Source organism: Denticeps clupeoides, chromosome 6 (assembly GCF_900700375.1).
Source record: "Denticeps clupeoides chromosome 6, fDenClu1.1, whole genome shotgun sequence".
NCBI lineage: Eukaryota > Metazoa > Chordata > Actinopteri > Clupeiformes > Denticipitidae > Denticeps > Denticeps clupeoides.
This window is the reverse complement of record NC_041712.1, coordinates 2,931,101-2,952,016: the sequence shown is the minus strand read 5'-3', so window position 1 is coordinate 2,952,016 and position 20,916 is coordinate 2,931,101. Positions and strand designations below refer to the sequence as shown.

The 20,916-nt window shown below is 43.4% G+C and overlaps 1 protein-coding gene across 4 annotated transcripts in view; it reads left to right on the top strand.

Annotated features, from left to right (window-relative positions):
• The first annotated feature begins 424 nt into the window (after positions 1–424).
• The window catches only part of sez6a (seizure related 6 homolog a), a 75,734-nt gene continuing 55,242 nt past the window's right edge, over positions 425–20,916 (top strand). For all 4 annotated transcript variants that reach the window (XM_028983439.1, XM_028983438.1, XM_028983437.1 and 1 more), the window contains exon 1: positions 425–606. In XM_028983439.1, coding sequence (XP_028839272.1) covers positions 534–606 — 73 coding nt within the window. In that variant the 5' untranslated portion in view covers positions 425–533. The remainder of the gene's footprint in view (positions 607–20,916) is intronic.

Below are 20,916 nucleotides of genomic sequence, written 5' to 3'. Positions count from 1 at the left end.
GAATGCATATTTGTTGAAACACCAGATAACCAGATGGTGTGAATTTGTCCAGTTTTGTGTCTTATTTAAATCAGTGTAAATGCAAAAGGGATTTCTAATAATCAACCGATTGATGTGAATTAGTGAATGCAGAATCATTCCATTTGAAGTCAAGACTAATTGATGCTGATGAATTTATAATAAATATAAATACAGCCATTTCCAGCAACCATTTACTGTGTCCAGTGTTGTTTCATTTTACATTTACATTTTACATTTACAGTAAAATCAGTAGTAGTTATCAGTAGTCCAACCTACTAGGCTCCACCTCCATATCTCAATTCGATTTAAAACACACCAAGTGGTGCGAAAGTGGATTAAAGTCGGCTCGGAGGGCTCGGTAACGGGTGGGTGTGTCCTGCGTGAGTCAGCTGACCGGGGAACCGCGCCTCGGCATTGGCCGACGCGGGGAGCTGTCCGCGGTGCTGAAGCGCGCCGCCGCCGCCGGTAGAGAGACCCGGACTCCTCGACGCTCCGCGTCCGCGTCGGCAGACATGAGCGCGAGATCCGTGGCCCGGCTGCGCGTGCTCGTCTGCTTCGTGCTCGCTCTCGACGCGCGCGCTCACGGTAAGGCGGATCTACAAGTGTCCCCGGTCCGGGCCCGCGGGCGAACTTTACCCGGGCGTCGGTCACGTGGTTTCGCGGTGGACGTGGAGGATGCAGTGCGTGTGTAAACTTGTAGATCGCCAGACGGTGCGCGGGATTTCATTCTTTAATCCGCATGTAGATTACCGGGTGCGCGGTGCTTTCTTGCTGAACTCTTCATTTATCGTCTAATCGCTGCTGATCCAGTCTGTGGATTCACAAACAAAAAAAGGAATAATTAGTATTGAAATGGTCATATTTCACAGGTTCGGACTGTGAAATATTCTGCGTGTTGCACAAAGAAAATTGATTTAATTATTCTGCGTAATTTCCGGCGTTTGTTCAATATTAATTTTTTTTGTGGTGCATTTCAAACTTTGCATAAATGGGAAATCACACGTACTGGCTGTAAATGGGGGATTTTCGGCTCCATGCACCGCCTGGGAATTCCTGACTCTCAGGAGGTCATGATGCTGTAATGAAAATGCGAGGTGAGGGACATTGTCTCAGACTCTTTTTTATATATATATATATATATATATATATATATTTTTTTTTTCTATTATTTTTTGCACAGTAGAAATCTGTCTGTTCTGGATGGGAGAGGCATTTTGCTTGGTGGTTCTCCTGGGCATGTGCCCAACTGCCCATATGGTTAATCCTGCCATGCTGATGCCGTGTCTGTGGTAAAAACCCATCTTTCGCCGTGCAGACCACAGGAAAAGCGTTGCGGTGAAGGGATGTGGAATTCGGACTGGCTGGTTTACTGTGCCGGGTCCACGGTCCAGTTCCCGTCCACAGCAGGAGCCGCTGCTCGGCCTGACATCGTGTCAGTCACCGCACACTGCAGACCGTCGCACCCATCAATCCCGAAATCTTCGCAGCCTTTTTAATTGCTACGATTGGCCCTTCCCTCCTGCCCGTCTCTCATTCTGATTCCAATACACAGTTTATTGTACTCACAGCAGATAAAAACAGAGATGACAGAGAGTGGGCACAGGATTGTGTGTCTAACAAAGTCCTAACTGTGGAATTCACACCGCAGCGCTGAATATGCAAGGTCCGGGTTGGAAATAAAGTGGCAGCAGAGGACATGAGGGCATGTGAGAGTCTTCAGAAGCCCCTCTGAGTAAACCAGTTGTTCTCGTTCTCGTGCGTTTCAGATCAGAGAGAATATTCAACCCTGCACAATTCTCCCCAGCTCTCTCCAGACCCGCCTGGCAAGAGGCGAGTCCTTTGCCAGACAGAATGAGCGTTTGCTGGGTTATTCATCAGATCAAATCTTCAAAGTGCTGCCTTTTCTTTTGGGAAAAGCTCGCAGTGAACTGCCCACAGCCGGGCGAATGGATTATCCCATCATACTGGAGGTTTTCTGTAGCGGAATGGCCAGGGAGACAACTTGGCATTGCGGGAGTTTGATTATTAAGTTTCAGTGAAGATGCTTCCCACTCGTTTTTGGGAATAACATCGATAAGCCAAATAACATGCACCACAGTAGCTCTGCTCAGATATACGAAATTCTGAATGAGAGACATTATGACAGTATACCAGAATCTAATGCTTTTTTCTTATAAAGAAACAGGAGAGCCATGTCTCACTGATATTGATACATTTTGCGATATTTCAGGACCTTCCTGGGTCTGTAGTTCTGTCACTTTACTTTACTTTACTTTACTTTATTTGGCAGACGCTTTTATCCAAAGCGACTTACAATGGGAAGACACCAGCAATTCTCGTTCGATTTCTATAGAATATTGAGTATACAAACTAAGAGCCCTGATAAGGCTTAGACTTGTCATTGAAGAGCATGCTCGGAGAGTGTTGGGTGCTAGACTAAGAAAAATTATAATGTATTTATACATTTTGTATTTGTTTGTTCAATGTGTATGAATGTGTATGTGTTAGATTTGTCTGTAATATTTTTGGAATAAGAGGGTTTTCACCTTCTTCTTAAAAGTGGTGATAGTCTCGGCTAGTCGTGTGGAGGAGGGCAGGTTGTTCCACCAGCCAGGGACAACAACGGAGAACAGACATGATTGGAATCGGAGACCCCGTGAAGAAGGAATTTTTAGTCTCCTTTCGTTTGCTGATCTGAGAGAGCATGCAGGAGTGTAGCTAGGTAGTATAGTATTGATATTGGAGGGTGCAGTTCCATTTACAGCCCTGTAGGCAGCATCAAGGATTTGAACTCAATGCGAGCAGCTACCGGAAGCCAGTGGAGAGAGGTAAGAAGAGGTGTAACATGGGTGTATTTTGGCTGATTGAAGATGAGACGGGCTGCCATATTTTGGATCATCTGGAGTGGTTTTATGGTGACTGCAGAGGCTCCAGCCAGGAGAGAGTTACAGTAGTCGAGTTTGGAGATGACCATTGCCTGGACGAGGAGCTGCGTAGCCTGTTGTGAGAGAAAAGGCCGAATCTTGCGAATGTTGTAGAGAGTGAACCTGCAGGATCTGGAGATCGCAGCAACATGATGGTTCAAACTCAGTTTGTTATCTATCCAAACTCCAAGGCTTTTTGCAGATGCCGTGGGTGTTAACAATAGCGATCCAATTTGAATTGAAAGGTTTTGCTGAGGAGAATTGTTGCCCGGAAAGATCAGAATCTCGGTTTTGGATAGGTTGAGTTGGAGGTGTCGCTCAGACATCCATGCCGATATGTCTGAGAGGCAGGCCGAAATTTTTGTTGCTATAGTAGCATCTTCTGGTGGGAATGACAGATAGAGCTGGGTGTCATCAGCATAAGAGTGATAGGAGAAGCCATGTGACTGTCACTGGGTGGTAGAAGCACAGTAGCCTTGTGGGTAAGACACTCGCCTGTGAACCATAACCATTGTGTCCCTGAGCAAGACACTCTGTCACTCTGGATAAAGTTACTCTGTGCTTGCTGAATAGGAAAGATTCCTGCATGTTTATGAGGGATTAGTGTATGGCTTTCCGATTTGAAGTAGACAGTGCTGAAGGGGCTTTGAGGGCGCGCTGTGTGATTGGCCCTTGTTTGCTGTGGAATGAATCCCATTTAGCATCTCGTATGATACCCACTTGAGTGGCTGCCGCAGTGGGAGCGATTGTCAGGAGAGGACACGTGGACATATGGACCCACCTGGAGTGAGAAAAAGGCCCCTGCTCCGCTCCAGTCGGCATAAAGACAGATGCCTGACAGGCCCTCTGCAGTGGTAATGCAGTTTCTGCTGGCAGCCTGTCCCATTAGTTCATCTTCAGGAATACACACACACACACACATAAACACACAAACACACACTCCTACCCCTCACAGGCTGCCACGTTACGCATGACACACACCTCCTAGAAGCCAGGGCCCGGCCCCATGGAGTTCCCACGCTTTTTATATGCCTGCTGTGTCTGGAGGAGTGTGTTAATATTCACTCCCGGTGTGTGACCTGCACACGGCGACGCCCCCTCACTAATATCCCCTGAAAAGGACCTAATTGAATTCATCAGGGAGTGTAAACATATTCTGAGGAGCAGCAGTGAGATAATGATGTTGTGGGGATGGCGAATGAACAAGTAATTACTTAACCGCTCTGGAAGATGTTTTCGGTGAAGATCGCTGCTGACAGGAACGAGGCGTGTCCGGCCCACACCAGAGCCCAAAGCACGGCTTTCATAGCTGAAGTTTCGATTTGGTCCATGTGAGCTTGTTTAAGCTGCACTGGGTGTATTTGTGTGTTTTGTGTCTATACCAAATGTTCTGAAAATGTTTAAACATGAAAAAGGTAAAAAAAATGAACAATAAAGCATGTGTCGTGATTGAAACTAAATCATGCAGATGTCAACGCTGTTATCCTACAGTTTACAGGAACATTTAAGGCTCATCCTGATCTCTGCTGAAGAGTCAATAAAAATCTCATTTTTTTCATTTTAAAGAGCCATAAATTGTTCCAAACTAGGTGACTTTATGACCTAAATGGTGGTCTCCATGTTCCATCTGTCTTCATTATTGACACATTTTGTATTTCATTATGGGACATTTAATGATCCAAATATATAAATACATAAGTAATTGAAATTAGAAGTAAGATGTGGGTAAATATAATAATCTTACATTACACTGGGTGAAATGAGTTTTATTTCATATTTCTGGCTCTCAGTAGTGGGGTTTTGATCGTACTGATGGTGTCCCAGGGCTTTATCAGAGAAGTAAAAAGCGCATGGTGATGGAGTTCAGCAGCATGCCGGCTGCTTTCGTGGCTCTGGACGTGATCTGATAGGATGCTGGGAGTTGGGGACAGGAGGGTTCTGCGCCAGCTTTGGACACAGAGATAAAGGGTGCCGAGTGACTGTAAATGACCCCCAGGACCATGTATCTCTGCTAGATATTTGGCGAGGTAGAAACGTAGACGGGAGCGTTCTGATAACTACTTTTTAAAATTGGACCAGGAAATGCCAGCCAATATTGGCCGTACTGAAGATGAGCAAGTTCTTATCTAAACGTTCTCCCTGGACAAGGGCCGTATCTCAATTTGTGGGCTGGAAAATTCCGAGGATGTGGTCTGTGAAGGCTTGTGCTTTGTGAATCCCTGATGGAGAGGTTGAGTTTCATCCCTTCAGTGGTGGCTATCCACGAAAAGCCGTGAGGAATGCAGGGCACCTGCAGCCAAACAGGCATGAAATTGGTGTTTTTTTATTCCTCAAAGATTAGGAAGTGACAATTTCACAGCCAATCAGAGTATTAATCCTCTTTCAGGGTGATTGTGGTGGTGCAAATGTAATTGACGATGCTGGTTTTACTGTTTGAACATGTCGGTTCTTCTCCGATGTTATGTGCCGTGAACAGGGATGCAGGCTTTGAATCTACTGTCTTTTTTTTAGGGGTGAAATCCATTTCATCCGTCCTGGGCACCCAGACAGCGGTAATTTCTCAGATGAACTGTGGACTGAATGGCATTAAAATGGCCATCTTGGCGTCTGCCGCCAGACAAAGCAGCCAGCCGGCGAGATGGCGCCTTTATTTTTGAATGTTTGAAAATGCCAGCGTCTGAAGTCACCCTGAGGGATCAGAATCATCAGAGACTGGGGAAGTGTCCGGCGGAGACCCGGTCGAGTCTGAGAGAGAGAGAGAGAGAGAGAGAGAGAGAGAACACGGCGGCAGGAGCCGGGACGCTTTCCTTGTTATTGAATCGTCCTTGTCACCTTCTGCTTCGGGTGCTCTGTGGATTCGAGTTTTTGTTCCCTGAATCGTATTATCTTCTTTGTGCAATGCAGAGTACACACACACACACACACACACACACACACACAGTGTTGATTAGGTATTCTTATCACCAAATAACGGTCCTTTTGTTCTTGACTCCTTTACTCACGCAGCCACACTGTCACATATGAGTGTCTCTGTGTAACAGGAAGTGGAAATCTCCCATGCCAGTGAGTGGTGGGGACGCTGGGATATTAATTACACAAACAAGAGCAGATTTCCCCACACGCTTGACTCCTTGCCGCCAACTTCCTGCCACAAATCCAATCTCCTCACTTCAGACGAGGTCCCCTGTCCTTCGCCTCCATCCCACCGCTGTGAATTGATGGCTTCTCACCCAGGAAATATTTCTCGCGTTGTCATTCCGCAGCGCGTGCCATTATTTCAGTCACTCAGAGGAGAAACCCGGGGCGTGGCATGTGTGGCAGATTCCCGCCAGCTTGGGAAAAACACATTTCTGTAGACAGATGGAAATCATGCTTTGTGCAGTGCAGTATTTCCTCTGTGGAGAGTTCACCTGAAGCCAGTTCTTCATGATGCTCCCAACATGCCCAACACTGCCCGGTTTTCAAACTTGTTCCTTTTTCGACTGAATACATTCTTCATGTGCGAGGAATAAATTAGCCGAACTAATGATGTTGAATTTTGACAATCTGCTGCATGATGCACCACAATTTGGTCATATTGTGGTACCAACCCAAATGCTTTGATACTGTCTAGCACTAAGAATTGATTCGCTCCGAGCCAGATTCCGAATTCTGTGTGCAGTGATGTAAAGTTTCTGGTGATTGGCTGATACAAACACGTCAGAATGAAAACGCATGCATGTTATTGCATGCAATTGATATTAATATGTGAAATATTCTCAACAAACACTGAGGGCACCCTTTTTTGACCTAACAAAGTTAAAAGTGAGAAATCAGCACATTACTGATACTGATGCTTTCATTAAAGCGTTATTTATGCGTAAATTACTTTAACATCAAGTGGATGAAACTGGGGGTACAATGAAAAAAATGCATTATCATCTGGACATATCCTGTTCTTCATACTGCCGTCGCCCATGCTTACGACTTCCTCATATTTGCAGGGTTTGTGATGTTTTGTGCTCTGTTTGTCCAACACTCCATGCTGCCATGTTTTGCACATTTTATTTCAGCTTCAAAGACAGCAAAAGAAAAACTATTTCACAACAGCAGAACTACAGCACCTCGGATAAGATTGCATGCACGCTTTTTGGGAAGGAAGTGTCATATAATTGACTGGTTTTAATCTGTTGGATTCTGAAATGTCTGTGAGATTTGCTGGTTGCTATGTTGGCATAACTGCCTCTTCTCCCTTTCCATGCAGAGCAGCAACACAAAAACGTTGCCATGGCTTTTGGCTCATTTGTGAAAAACAATGGCACTTCACACAGTTCTGGATCTGCAAAAATATGAACACCACACAAGGGTTAATGTCAATAAAGAAGCACCAAGATCTACACATCCTGCTAATTATCGTTAGAGAGAAACCAACTACACTTTAGGCATTGGTGGGTAAATTTTCTGTTAACCACAACATAGGAAGATCGACCCAAGTATGTTCACAAAAGCATTTTGTCTACAAACGACTTTCTTTGCTGATGTAAATTCGGAACGCCATGTACATGAAGCTAGTTGGCAACATTTGGTCCGTCATAGCCGTGTCAGGTAGGTGTTGGTGGGGTTTAGTCAACTTAGTCCCGTTTCCATTGAAAACATGTTAATTTTTTAGCAGAATTCTTGCAATCAGGGATGCACCAGCAATGAAAAGATTCATTATGTTATACACACATGAAAACAGGGTTCTGGAACTGAACCAAGGGGACATGGCATGGAGAGGACACTCATTTTTCATCTGCCTTCTCAACCTCGTGGGCATACAGCGGAAAGCAGAGATGTTTATGACGTCCCCGTCGGGATCATTTTTATCGCCAAGCGTTCCCTGACCTGAAAAATGCACATATACTGGAGGTCAAAGTGTGACCCTCACTCTGTCGCATTTATTTCCACCCACACTTAAGCATTTGCCAAGGGGGAGCTTTTGCACAGCTAACAATGACTGCAATTACTGCTCCTTAATGAAGCCCGCACCTCTCTCCCACTCCGCACTGTCTTCCATCACCACGCCACGGGCAGCCGGAGTGGTCTTAGTGGCTGGGCCCCGTGTTCGTGCACGGCTCCATTGTTGCTGGGGGAGAAGATGCCGGAATATTCCCTGCGACTGTGTCTGTTAACTGGGTTTGACTAGTGTGGCAGGATCAGTTCTTTGCTTCACACATTTCAGGGGTGTTCAACTTTTCCAGTTTGTTTGTTCATTTGCTTCTGTGGACACGTCTGTGTTGAAAGGCTCAAGACCAAAGTGAACAATTCTCTCTGTTTTCATTTGTCCTGAAGTGTGTACACACGTTCTGTGTTTTGGGACTGGAGATTGGCTGCGCTTTGAGAAGCTCTCCTTGGAGGAAGCAGATTGTGACTTACAGTGGCGGGAAAAGTGGATTAGCCTCCTGCTGTTATTCTGGCTGTAGTTTATCTCCATCTCCGAATTGGTCACGGAGCCTTCCAGTCCCACTGGTTCCTGCTGTTTATTGTAGGGAAATTTATGCACGTTGCACACCATGTTGTATTTTATAGAGCATGAGTGGGAATTCCCATCTGGGAATTTATTATTTATTATAATTGAGAGAATTCATACAAGCCTGAATAAAAAAATACATACACATGCAGTACAGTACAGTTCAATTAATGATACCAAATCAAATAAATTTTAGTAATTTACTGAAACAAAAACAGCTGAGTGGGATGTTTCAAACTCAGCAACTTTTAAGCAGTCATTTATAGATACTATATAACCAACATGTTAAATGAGAAGCAAGCAATAATGATTCTGATGATTATGATGATAAGAGTATCTTCTGCTCACAAATCAAACATAACACACCAAGCGTAGAAAGTAAAGAATGATCTGTGCCAGTGGATGGGATTAATAGGTCAACACTGTGTTCATTATATCTATCATATGGCAAAAGCTGTAGCCTAAATGGCTCGAATGTGGAATCAAACTTATATTATTCTAAATTTTATTGAATTTAGGTTCCTGCTTTGTCCACAATTCACCAAATCCATAAAGTTATTTACTTCACTAAATTTACATTGGTATTGATGTGAAGAAATTGTACCTGCACCAGTGCTTCCCTCACTGGTCAACATTGATCCACCTGAGCTCATCTTATAAATCCTTTAAGTAATATGTTTTCTCATATGAATAACTTTTGGTTTGTAAACCACACATTAGTAATTCCTCCGATGGAGTTTTCCAGATGACCAGGAAGTATTTCAGCAATGATTGACAAGATCTCACATCTTCTTCTGACCTGGATCTCATCGTAAACACAACATATCGGCCAGTAGCATTTAGCATTTAAACGCATACTTGACACTTGTTGCACTATATCTGACCATCAGACCATTGCTATATCACACACCTACAGACAGAAAAGCCCAGGGGGGGCACACTGGGGAGGTCCAGCAGGATAGAGAGACATTGCTAAAGATGGAGCCCGAGTTGCACATGAGGCATCTTTTTTCGAAGATCCAACTCTGGAGGACATTTAGCGAGTTGTTCTGTGTTTTGAGAAATGATCAGTGCATGAAAATCGTGTGATAATTCTGTGAAATCTATGAAATGGTTCAGTCAGTGAAATTAATAAAAAAATTCAATTAAACTTTTTTGCATTTCATTTGAATGGAACACACTGAAATTCTGCAGAGAATCATAATGAGCCCCCCCACTTACTATTACCCACCACAGTTTGAACTTATTTAAAATCGATATATTTTCCTCCTATAATGACCCAGACAGAAGACAAAGTCTCTAATCCACATATTCACTATTCAGTGCATGAATTGAATAGTTCCTCTGGGATAAATCTAAAAGTTGTTTCCAAGGCAATTCAGGGGAGAATTCTCTCCAAGCAGGACCCAGTGGGAAGGTATAAATAAACTGGCAAACTTGAGAAAGTTAATAAGACACTGGAGGAATGGATTGTCATCCTCGCTCTGCTCTCATTTCCACTAATTTGCCAGGCCCTTGATTTCACCCAATGAGGGACAGTGTACCTCTTGCGCCTCAGATTTTCTTTTGTCATTGTGAGTGCTGAAGCATTGTGGCATGTGGGCTCACAGAAAAGCACTGGGTTAAAACTTCAATTACCGAGTGAACAAGTACAGCTCCAGAAAGGAAGATGAAAGGCACTTCAGTATTTGCTCTTTCTTTGTGGCCATCTCTCCCAGCCTCGCAAATTTGGAGACAAACCAGCCCCTTGATCTCGGAGCTTAGACTCAGGAGACCCTAAGATCAGAGGCAAAACTCTCTTTCTCCGGCTACCTGCCAACCCCGCCTCTCTCTCTCCATCTCAGTCAGTATCTCTGTATTTCTCTGTGGGGTCGGCCAGGAGGTTGTGTTTGGATTTTAGGGGACACCCACAAGGCTGACAGGTCAAAATGGTGCCGGGCCATGCCCACCAGCAAGTTGGTGGAACAGGCAACCTTTTTCAAGGATTTGGGGACCCGGATAGGACAGGGGTTCTGTAGTGTTGTGTCCCTTATCAAAAATTGGCCTTCTCTGTCCCCCCCCAACAACTTTATAACCCCTGTGAGGTGCGTCTAGACCATTATGCTATGTAGTGTTTGCTGGGTACAGAATGCCCATGGACCAGTTCACACACTAGATGAAACTCTGTCAGTTAAAACAAAATCAGGTTTCTTGCATCTTAATGCATCTGCTAATGACTACAAAATCACATAAAAATGGCATCACTGAAAATTGTTGTTCCTGTTGAGGTTAATAAGTTACAGTTGGTAAATTAAGTTAGGATTGGAATGTCATCTGATAAACCATGATGAGGCTCAGTCATCATCATATAAACCAGAGCAATGCTCTCCCTCCCACCATCTTCACCACGTCTAAGAACACACACACACACACACACACACACATCCATATGAGTAAACCCTCAGCTCAGTCCCTGAGGACAACTACAGTTCTTAATTCTGTTTCTTTGTCAGTTCTATTTTTTCACCTTGTGATGGGTAATGAGGTCAAGTCTGTTTCTGTGCTGTATATTGTTTATTCCGGGTAGAAGGTTTTTCTTAGAACTGCTCTGGATGTGGTCAGCACTGACACACACACACACACACAGTCTCACGTAAGCTTAACCATGCAGTTCAAATCCAAAGCCTCAATAACCAAATCTTTAGCACGCCAAAGTCATATTAGGATAAATAAAATAAACGCAAAATAAAAAAAATAAAACTATGTTCAGGAATAGCTGATATAATATGTGTATCGCCGAGACCAGGTTTGAGCTTAATGGGGTTTGTGAACAGTCCTGGAAGAACAATAGATAATATAATAATGGATAATATTGGTCCACTATTGGGCAGTGGTGGCCTAGCAGATAAGGAAGCAGACCTGTAATTGAAAGGTTGCGGGTTCAAATTTCCTGGCTGACCACCACTCCCTCAGGGTATGGGTTACATGCAGAGACCACATTTCACTGTGTGCACTGCATGCTGTGCTGTAGTGTGTCACATGTGACAGCTATTCACTTCACTTTCAGTTTGGAACTCCATTGAGGAAGTGACCGGCTTAGAGTTAGGCAAGCAGGAGATTTTGTGACTCTTGTATATTAATGTCTTCTTAATCAATTAGGATCAGAATTTCAGGTCAGTGTCATTTAGTAGATCCTTCTACTGACCTGGAGCTCATCGAAAAAACAACATAGTGGCCAGTAGCATTTAGCATTTAGTTCTCATTGCTGACTGCATGCTGTTGATCCGTTCCTGTCAGGAGAGGCATATCATCTACACCAAAACCTGCTGCCATGTTCAACCCTCCTCAGCTCAGTAGAGGCAAGGCTTTCAATTTCTCAACTCTCTGCACCAGTGATGCAAATGGGAAAATAACGACTGAAAACACTGTTGCATCACAGGAAGTGGTGATCTCAGATAAGCTGCCGATGGTGTCCCTGCCTTCTGAGACAAAAATAGCTGGATCATCCAGGCAAAGCTGTGAGAGCTGCTGCAGCAGCACAGCAGAAGCTCTGACAGTCAATGGTCCCCACTCGGGGTGACGCCATAACAGGCTGACAGCAGAAAGGACAAAGCCCACATACACCTATTTAAATTCCGTGTGACACATGGCTCTGAGCTTCTCAGGCTAATGAATTAATGTTAGGAATACAAGTGTCTGGTGATTGTAGAGGAGGTTGCTGCCCTCCACACCCTTGTGGGGTTGTCTTTAATATGGGGACAGGTCTGGGGTATAAATAACCCTTTAGCCCCATTGCTCCCCTCCATGTTTTATTCAGATTGTGCGTTAAGCTGAGATCAGAGAGGAACAAATGTCACTTGGTGAGAGAACAAAGCAAGTTGACTGGGGGTCAACTGAAAGAGCCAGGCTCACTATACAGGTATTACTCAGATCTGATGCCAGTGAGGGCTTTGGGAGTGGATATCATACACACATCCATATGGAGCTTTGTGATGGTCTCCAGCTGCACCAGTCGCCTTCTTGCAACATCTGCCATCCCACCACAGGGTACCATACATTACTGAATAGAACCATCTGCATCTCTGACATCTTTTAATGTGGCATCTCTGGGACAGGATGAGCTAAGGACACACTAGGCGGGGCAGTAAATGAGGACTGAAGCCATAATTTTATGTCCCAACATAATTTTATGCACAAACATCACCCCACTGTTCCACAAAAATCATCTTGAGATGCTTAATTGGACAGAAGTAAGTTGATGCCTGAGAACAAGAAAAATTCCATCTTCAAGCTATACAGTGTGACCATCACAACTGGAACTGATTTCTCTTTCATGTCATAGCCGAGTGGGTAACTCACTCGCCTATGAAGTACCAGGTTCAAATCCCACTTACTACCTCTGTGTCCCTGAGCAAGACACTTAACCCTAAGTTGCTCCAGGGGGGACTGTCCCTGTAACTACTGATTGTAAGTCACTCTGGATAAGGACGTCTGATAAATGCCATAAATGTAAATGTCTATTCTTGGTCTGTTTGTGGCCAGTCCTCTCCTCAGTTAAAGGTGAAATGGCACAGGTGCTCTGTTTGGGTGTGATATAGGACCATCATCAGCACGGTTTGTTCACCCTCTTCTACCATTGTGTCTCTGGACAAGACACATAACCCTGAGTGTCTCCAGTGGGACTGTCCCTGTAACTACTTATTGTAAGTTGCAATGGCTAAGGGTGCCACATATGTAAATTATACTGTATGCCCAGCAACATGCAGCGTTGTGTTAATTGTTTATTGCTTAATGTATATATGCTGTGTGTGGAGATTGAAATTCTTTATCGGTTGCTAGATAAATTCCCAGAGTGCACTCAGTAGTTAGATAAATCTGTCTTTATTTCTGTTAATTCAATCATCTACTTTGTTCATCTACTCTGATTTATTCGTTGACATCTTTCTTCCTCCTTCAAATTGCATTCATTAATGACCAGGTGACCAGGTGGGGTGACCAATCCTTTGATATCATGGCTGTGTGCTCAGGGTCATTGTCCTGCTGAAAGATGAACCATTGCCCCAGTCTGAGTTTAAGAGTGCTCTGGAACAGGTTTCCATCCAGCATGTCTCTGACATTGCTGCAGTAATCTTTCCCTCTATCCTGACTAGTCTCCCCATACCTGCAGCTGAAAAACATCCCCACAGCATCATTCTGCCACCACCATGCTTCACCGCAGGGATGGTATTGGCCTGGTGGTTAGTGGTGCCTGGTTTCCTTCAAACGGGATGCCTGGGCAGTCCCAATAATTTTGTTGCTCATGGTCTGAGAGTCCTTCCGACGGCTTTTGGCAAACTCCATTCAGACTGTGCCTTTTACTAACAGAGTGGCTTCTGTCCGGTCTCTGCTGAAGAGAAGGTTGTTCTTCTAGAAGGTTCTCCTCTGTCCACAGAGGACCTGAGGAGCATAGGATTCTTGGTCACCTCCCTGACTAAGGCCCTTAGGACTGAGGTGGCTGACCAACTCAGTCCTGGTGGTTTTGAATTTCTTCCACTTACGGATGATGGAGGCCACTGTGCTCAAAGAAGCAGCATTTTTTCAGTAACCTTCCCCTGATTTGTGCCTCCAGATCCTGTCTTGGAGGTCTACAGATCATTCCTTTGATTCCTTTGACTTCATGCTTGGTTTGTGCTATATGTATCAGCTATATGTAGTTGTGTGCCTCTCCAATGTCATGTCCAATCAACTGTTTTTTCCAGAGTTGGACTCCAATTAAGCTGCAGAAACATCTGAAGGGTCATCAGGGGAAACAGAATGGACCTGGGTTCAATTTTGAGCTTAGTAATGTAGTAAAGTAATGTTTGTAGGAGGACATGATTCCTGGCCTTGTGAGCTAAATTCCATGGTTTTAAGAGTTTCCTTCTGCACCCTCTCTTTCAGCATGAGTGAATGTAGTGTTTTGTTGACTATTTTGTAATTGAAATCATTACTGGTGGCTCTGGAGCGTGTCCTTCTGCATTGGTTTGAGACTCTTGGAGTTGTAATTCTTCCCTAAGAGCATGAGGCCCTGGAGGGGGGCTTTCGATTTCACAAGGATCACAGCAAAATAAAACCCAGGCTTTCCAATAATGATGAAACAGCTCTTCTCGCCAGCACACTTTGAAGGCTCCCACTCTTCCTCTCTGTTTCCCTCAGTGGCAGAGAAGTGGCAGCTGGACTCCCGCAAGAGAAGCATGGAAACAGGGGGATAGAGCTGTCCAAAAGCCTGCTGGTTTGGAAAGCTTTACTTCATGCATTGATCAGGGCTCTATAGCACAAAAGCAATTCATGGGCATGGGTCTGCTGGGAAGGTGAGGTTGGGGTTGGCGATAAAAGAAATTACATTTCTGTAAACAAACAAGTAGAAAGTCAAGAACTGCAACAGACTGACTGTGTGTGTGTGTGTGTGTGTGTGTGTGTGTGTGTGTGTGCTCTCTTGCTGCATTAATCTTCTCCCCCTCTCATATCAACCATGGGCTGTGAAATTAAACGTGGTGGCTCTGAAGTGATTGCCCTGGTGGATTAGGAAGGGGAAGCAGACGTGCAAACACTCAGTGCAATTCAATTAGTGTCTGAAATCATATTTCTAAACTTGTGCTGATTGGGTATCCAGATTTTTGGTGTGTGTGTTTGGGGCCTGACCATGCTTGGCTGCTTAAAATGTGTTCATTAGCAGCCATGACCGAGACCCATCCTGGTCCTGCAGGGACCCTGAGCAGAGCCCACTTCAGCAGAAGAGCACTGAGACTTTATAACTGATGATGGGGACTGTCCTCTGACTACCTGTCCTCTTCATGACTTCAAAGGGCCCTTGTGTAGAAATGTGGCTGCAATGTCTGAAAACGGTTTTATTGTGATGAATTTTTAAAGATCACAACCTGAGTGAGATGTCAGCGTTCCCGGAGATGATTGAGATGTTGGAGGGCGTTTGAAGGGTCACAGCAGCTTTTTTTACTAGAAAAATATAACCATCAAGCAGACTTGATCTTTTCTCTTTAAATACATCTTAGATACATGCGGCATATTTAAAGTTTTAATGATTTTTCATGCGCATGAACAATTTGGGTCAATAATGACCATTCATTCTGATATACATGTTTAAAATAACACCATGAAAAATATTGTGCAGCATCACAAGGCTTTTGTTTATTATTGTTTAGTATTATTGCATTTTAAAGGTCCCATAACATGAAATATTTTTTTGCTTTTCTTTAGGTCTCAGTGTAAAAAGTATCTGAAGTCTCTTTCCGAAATTCAGCCTTGATGCAGAATTACAACCCGTTTTATCCAGTTCCACAATTAGATTTCCCCAGGATGCACTGTTTATGTGTCTGTAGCTTTGCAGGTCTGAACAGGTTTTCAGCTTGGTAATACAGTAAGGGTTTAGAAGTAGAACGGGTTTAAAAGGACATAAAAGAAATACTGTACACAAACTAGAAATTTGTTTCACTCCCCCCAACCTTTCTCTCTCCTGGATGCTGAAGTCAGATTTAGCCATAAATCCAGTGAGACAAGTCCACATTGTCATTCTGTGTGATGTCTGAAACTCCAAGATTAATCTATTCATATGTTGTTGTCATATGAGTGAAATACAGTGTTAAATACAACGTTAAATTATGAGACCTGAGGTCAGGGTCTTTAACCAAAACTGCCTACTCAACGACAAACTAGCATTTTCTTTGTTGCAATCAAATCTTTTTTATTATTATTATTACAGATTAGACACAAATGTGTACTTTTTCATGGGACCAGATAACCCTTTTCCACTCAGGTAGTACTAAGGTACATTTAACAACCAAAAATGGCCTGGGGGCCATGTTTAAGATTCACTTGATGTCACTATCTTAACTGTGTGCTTATTATATAATTCAGAAGAACTGGGAACAACCTGCCAGCATTTGGAAATTTTTGTGATTACGTTTTAAATAACTCTTAAGAGTTAAAAAATATGAAAGTCAGAGAAAATAAAAGATGGAAGAAAAAATACACTTCTAGTGTGAATCAGCCATTTAAAAAGATCTTTAGAAAATATAATTTTTTCTTAATTTCTTAATTTTAAAGTGAAGTGATACACAGCAGCACAGCACACGGTGCACACATTGAAATGTGTCCTCTGCATTTAACCCATCACCCTTAGTGAGCAGTGGGCAGCCATGAAAGGCGACCGGGGAGCAATGTGTGGGGACGGTGCTTTGCTCAGTGGCACCTCAGTGGCACCTTGGCAACCTCCTGATTACGTGGCCACTTCCTTAACCGCTAAGCCACCACTGCCCCAATTAACAAGTACGACATATTGGAAATATGTAGTACAGTATCTAAATATTGCTAAAAGCAGCTATAATTTGACAAATATCTATTTGGACTCCAACCTCTTATTTTGGACCGGTCCAGATATTTGGGCTCCTTTTGAAATTTTTCAGGCTCCAAACTATAAACTCATTTGTGCGTGTTACAGTGATGCTGTGCTGTGCTGCCCCTGATCCGGGTCTGTAGCTTTGGTGAGGTTAGGATATAAGAAAAAAAACACAAAAAGAAAAACTGTTTAAATTTGATTATATAAATTCCATGCATGATGTACTTATGTATTTTCACTTCATGCACTCCATCACAATTGTAATCTATCATAGTTTGTACATAGGCAGAAAAAAATACATTGCAATAAAATAGGCTCTATGGTGCCGTATGGCCCGTGGAAAAGCAGACAATTGAACTCTGACCTTCAGACTGGCTCTGTCACGGCTGTCATGAACCCGCCTGTCAACCGATTCTCAAAAACATGTCAAGAGGGAACTTGGAATAAGCAATTTCAATGACCTTCAGGCTTGGTGAAAAAGCATATTAGCACCTCTTAAATTTAATATTTGTTGCGTGTCAAATAAATAAATGAGCGAATAAATTAAAACAAATTATGGAAATTATGCCCCGTGCTCTTAAAGCAGCAGCACTGAGACGTTTCCAGCCCCACACTGCAGATCTCGGAAGCAATTAAAGCAGAAAGGGCACTGATATTAGCCTGAAGGTAATGTCATCAACCCCCCTGGCTTTTACAAGTTAGTTTTAGACCTCACAGAACCCACATAATTCCCGTTCAGGCTGGACTGGTCTGTTTGTTATCTTATAGATGGACACCATGGGTATTTAACACTTTGGGGATTTTGAGATATGGGCTACGCATACTCTTTTGTAGAGAGAGGATGTTGTTTCTTTTAAACAATTTTGTACTTTATCATTTAACTGAAATCCAGTTTTCTTTTCAGCGTGGCTTTGACGACACTTTCCATGTGCACAATGAAGACAGTTTCTCAAATGCTTCTGGGATCATTTTTATTTTTCATCATCAAGACCAGTGTTGTGGTTTACATATAAATGAAGGAAAAATAAATCTTAATGGACATTATGGGCAGGACCCCTCTTCCCCATGGAGTCATCACAATGCTTCAATCATCCAGGAGATTTAGTGGCAGAACATCATATTGAGGAGTGATGACAGGTGATAACTAGACTACAGAATGATGAAATTACAAATGAATGCTGTTCGGCCGAATCCCTGCACTTGTTAATTGTATTCTGATTTAATGAGTTTAGTAGCTTAGCCCCTGACTCGATTCTCAGGGCTGTAATTAAAGCCCCAGCGGCAGAGGCATTAATCTCCTGGTTCTAATCTCAGTACCGGCCTGTCCTTAATGTTCTCTCCTGGTCATCAGCCACAGAGGCAGCAGGATCGTTACAGCTCAACAGTGGACTTCATCCACTTCATCTCTGTCACGCTTTTTATCCGGCCTGAGCACAATGGCAGAGATATTGTTCATCCCAAATTCACAGGGAAATGAGACTGTGTTGGCCTGTTTACATATCTGTGCCTCATATTTATACTTTTTGCCTGTGGCGGCTTTTGACAATAAAATATCAGAGGTTTTGCAGGAGATGGGGAAGTGAAGGGCAGGATATTGGGAATGTCAGGGCCGAACATCGGAGAAATATGAGTATGAGTTTCTCAGATCGAGACTTCTAATCAGCACCTCTGCTAGACATGCACTGTTTATGGGACCCTTGACCAGTCTCATATGGGCCACAAGGAACATGGATAGATTTATGTCACACAATTGTGACATTTGTGATGTGTCACTTATCACATCAGTGATTCTAATGAAGTTGGCAGTTACCACTAATAAGCCCTAGGTAGCGCTATAGCAAGGAATCCTAGATAAGTGGTACAGGTTGAGAGGAAAAAAATTCCAATATTCCCATTGCGAAAGAAAAACCAGCGGTATCACCACCTAGATGACAAAGATATTAATGACCCACATACATAAGCTCAGTTTTTGAGACAGTGAGGGTGCTGGAGGGTGCTGCTTCAGGCACTGCTATGAAGATTACACACACATTAACATCTCAGCACCTCCTGCTTTACTCTGTGTGGTGCTCGGGATCATTTGCCCTGCATCCATGAGCAAAATTCAGTGCTGATAAGGAGTACAGATGCAGAACATGCAGGTCTAGAGTTCAGTGGTGTAATGGCATTGTAAAACGGTGACATAAGTGCAATGCTTTAGTGTAACAATCAGAGTGACACTTTCTGCCTGACAATTAAGTCCTGAGGGAGGAGTGGATGAAGCAGAATAAAGCGAGCAAGCACACTCACACATGCACAGCATAATCTCTCTCTCCCTTGCACCGGCATTAGTAAAGTGAGCTCATAGTTCCCAAGGAGCACAAGTGTTTGAAGAAAGCAGGTAAACCAGGCTAAATATTCGGGTTCTCTTAATCCCTCGTTCATTTCACTGTTCACAGCATAACTTGTAGCACACCTGCAGATGCACCTGGATGCTGCCATGCAACAGCAGAACAGCAGAATGCATGTGCATGTATGTGTGTGTATATGTATGCATACATGCATGTTTTATATATGTGCATGCATAACAAAATCTCATGCTAATTCAACAGACACCAGTTGTGTGCACAGAAAGGGGATGCTGAGGTACTTCAATAGTCCTGGAGGGGAAAGGTTTGTATGCTTCTTATAGGTTTCTAGGTTTGCTGTCAAGGTCAAAATCAAGGCATGTGAGTCACAGAAAATACAGTTCCACTGATTTACAACCTAGAAAAGAACCATTGGTGAAATTGGGATCTTTAAATGTAATTTGTGAAACTCAGTCTTCAGATTGTTAGCATGGTCTCTGTAGATATTCCCTCTTATATATATCTGACACTGACCTTGAATTCAGCCCAGCTTCCAGGTCTGACACAGATTAAATGTAGTCACTCCCCAGGAGCCGGTGTTGGGCAGGTAGCCATGCTTAACTGACAACCGACACCGGCTCAGTGCTAACCGGCCCAGACCAGTGACCCTGCTCCACCCTGAGAGCAGCCAGACAGACAAGACATTAGACACTTAGTCCTCCCTGAAGGAGAGGGGCTCACGTGTCCTCACATCAGAGCCGGAGACTACACAATAACCACTGTCCCATTCCAGCCCTGCTTCACAAGGTTCACATGGTGCAATATCAGAATTCAGACATTTACAAACATGATTGGACATGAAAGAGCAATTGGACATTGAGGAAAAAAATAAACATAAAAAGTAGAAATATGAGTTCATTTAGATGTATTATTTACATTTTTTTTACATTTACAGCATTTTTACAGTTTACTTCCTGTGTAATCCTGACACAGATGCTAAATTTATCCTAACCAGACATCTATAAAGATGGAGACAGACAGTAAAGGTGTTTACAATATTTTCATGGAGGTGCTCAAACACAGGGGCAATGTGATGTGCAGAAGTCAGGTATGACCAGGTGAAAACCAGAGGTGTGGACTCGAGTTACATGACTTGGACTCGAGTCAGACTCGAGTCATTAATTTGATGACTTTAGACTCGACTTGACAAAATGTAAAGAGACTTGCAACTCGACTTGGACTTTAACATCATTGACTTCACTTGGACTTGAGCCTTTTGACTTGACAAGACTTGCTGTTTCCCAGAAAACCCAAAGATTAAAACGTATGTTATTACCGAACGCTCTGTATCTTTCAATGTCTGTGTATATGTGCGTCTGTGCGCGTATTTGCTGTCGGCAAGACATCCAATCAAATTAGATCCACGTTGTTTTGAGCCAACAGCATCCATCCAATCAAATTACAGGACAACCAATGCAGTGGAACTCTCAAATAACGCGCCAGTTAGACAAAATGATAAAGATAGTTTCGTTTGGATATAAAAACTACGAGGTGGTCAACAAAAAACGAATAGCAGTATGCAAAACATGCGTCAGCGGCAACGTGTATTTTAGCCACCAACAAAGACATACAATACATACATATTAGTGGTTGGCCGTTTTCGGCGTTAACGTGCTGTGTGAGACTCTTATCGAGCGATAAAAACGTGCTGCGTTAACGTGAGACTCTTATCGGGCGATAAAAAAATATCGCCGTTAATCTATTCACAAAGTTGGGTTGGGAGCTGGGTCTATACTACGCAAGCTA